Below are 1,999 nucleotides of genomic sequence, written 5' to 3'. Positions count from 1 at the left end.
GTAAATTATTTCACGAAACTCGAAATATTGTTCAGAAATCCTACCAATCCTGATGATGCTTAAATATTAATCGCGATTTAATATCCGTGCTCGTGCAATAGTTCACAAAATCACACAATATTATTCATAGATACGTGAACTGGTTCATGATTCCTAGAACATTAGTCACAACTCACCATTCGTGTTCGTGAAATAGTTCACAAAATCGTAAAGTATAATGTATTCGAGAAGCGGATCATGATTCCTAGTATAGTAGTATAGTCACGACTGACCATTCGGGCTGGTGAAATAGTTCACAAAATCATAAAATATTAACCATTTAGGTGTTCGTGATAAATACTAATATTAATCGTGTATTCGTGATTCATTGTTCCTAGTACAAACTATGTAGCGGGTTTGTGATATGTGGAAGATAATTTTTAATTTCATGCAACTCTGCATATGTTCATGATCCAGCATTAGTTCATCATAGCAGTCTGATTCTCAGTGTTAGCTCTAGTGGATGTGCCTGTACGTCGCTCGACACAATTTGTTAATTTTACCTCGCTAGCGCTGTTTAAAGTGTAGTTACATTCCATACATGTTATACTGATTGCTATTCGTTCAATTGACTAACCGACTGCAGTTTTACGCCAAATTACCGATCGTCGAAAAAATAGGTTATTTCTTTACAATTCCATCAACCAACGAACGCGCGTTATAGCTAGCAGAAACAAACAAACGATAGACAGTGCTAGAAGATGAACTGCAAAAAGTGTACCACGTTAGTTGTTCCTGGAGACAATATCATCGATTGCGATGGGTTTTGTTCCGAATGCGTTGCATTGACCGTTGCTGAGGTGCTAAGCTGCAACAAACATCGCAATATTTTTTGGATGTGTACTCCATGCGCGGATATAATGAGCGATGTTCGGAATTTTGGAGCATTCCGCGATAAAAGACAGGCTATATCTGATGCTGATTGTTTTGTTCCTATACGTGCTGCTTCTGTTGCTGTGCACACAAAATCGCAAACGGATGAAGACAATTCGAATTATCTCGAAGAGATTAGCAAACTGAAACAACAGATTGCAGACATTCAAGAATCTGTTGCTGAGATTTGCCGATTCCGTCCCGACGCTACATCTGCACTGGAAAATTCTCCAGATCTGTCGTCTTCAATGTCATCAACCAAACTATTGCAAGGCACCAGTATCGTATCAAGATTTACGCACTCTTCGACGAAGAAAAATTCTGTTTCATCTCGCTGCTGGCTTTTCTTCATACGAATAAAAAACACTGTTAGTGAAAACGAAGTCACCGCTATGGTTGCGGAGGCATTAGGGAGTGAGGATATCATCGTAAAAAGGTTGGTGCCTGAGTGGAAGGATGTGGCATCAATGCCTTTCATCTCCTTCAAGGTGGGAGTCGACTCGAAGCTAAAACGGATTGCATTGGCTCCAACTACTTGGCCTCACGGAATTTGTTTCCGGGAATTTCATGAGCAGTTCAGCGTTTGGAGTCCATGATGACGATTGTTCCATGTTTCAGTTTTGTTAATGTGATTAGAGTTGAATCGAGCTTATCTTTTATTTGTTCTTTTGTAATGTGTACCTAATTAATTTTGTGTATTGTAATTGAATCAAATTTAGGTTAAGTAATAGTCTGTATGGTGGCTCACACCAAAGACGAAACAAATAAACATCCACGTGAACGACTTCACAAAATTTGATATATTATTCATGAAACTATTTTGTTCCTAGGACTTTTTCATGAAATAGCGCTACCAGCGACCAGTAGTAGGCCCTTATTACGGGTATCACTTCACAGTGTAAACGAAGTGAAGTGATCAACACCATATTCCGGGTGTCACCTTCGTGATAAAATGTGTAGAGTTCATTCGAAGTGACAACTTGAATGAACTCGGTGTTATTATGAACGTCACGTCACGATCACTTTGTCGAAAAAAAATTACACTTCCCGTGTATTTTTTCCACCATCATTTTCAAAGGTGAATAGC

The 1,999-nt window shown here is 38.9% G+C and overlaps 1 protein-coding gene across 1 annotated transcript; it reads left to right on the top strand.

Moving 5' to 3' along the window:
* Positions 1–740: 740 nt before the first annotated feature.
* Positions 741–1,508, top strand: LOC131688044 (uncharacterized). Its single transcript, XM_058972171.1, has one exon. The coding sequence runs from the start codon at positions 741–743 to the stop codon at positions 1,506–1,508; it is 768 nt and encodes a 255-aa protein (XP_058828154.1).
* Positions 1,509–1,999: the final 491 nt, after the last annotated feature.

The sequence above is a fragment of the Topomyia yanbarensis genome, chromosome 3 (genome assembly GCF_030247195.1).
Source record: "Topomyia yanbarensis strain Yona2022 chromosome 3, ASM3024719v1, whole genome shotgun sequence".
Classification (NCBI taxonomy): Eukaryota; Metazoa; Arthropoda; class Insecta; order Diptera; family Culicidae; genus Topomyia; species Topomyia yanbarensis.
The sequence above is the reverse complement of the archived record's forward strand: the minus strand, read 5'-3'. Positions and strand labels throughout refer to the sequence as shown.

What these genes read in the sequence shown, in the direction of transcription:
- LOC131688044 (XM_058972171.1), top strand. Translation starts at nt 741, where the DNA reads ATGAACTGCAAAAAGTGTACCACGTTAGTTGTTCCTGGAGACAATATC.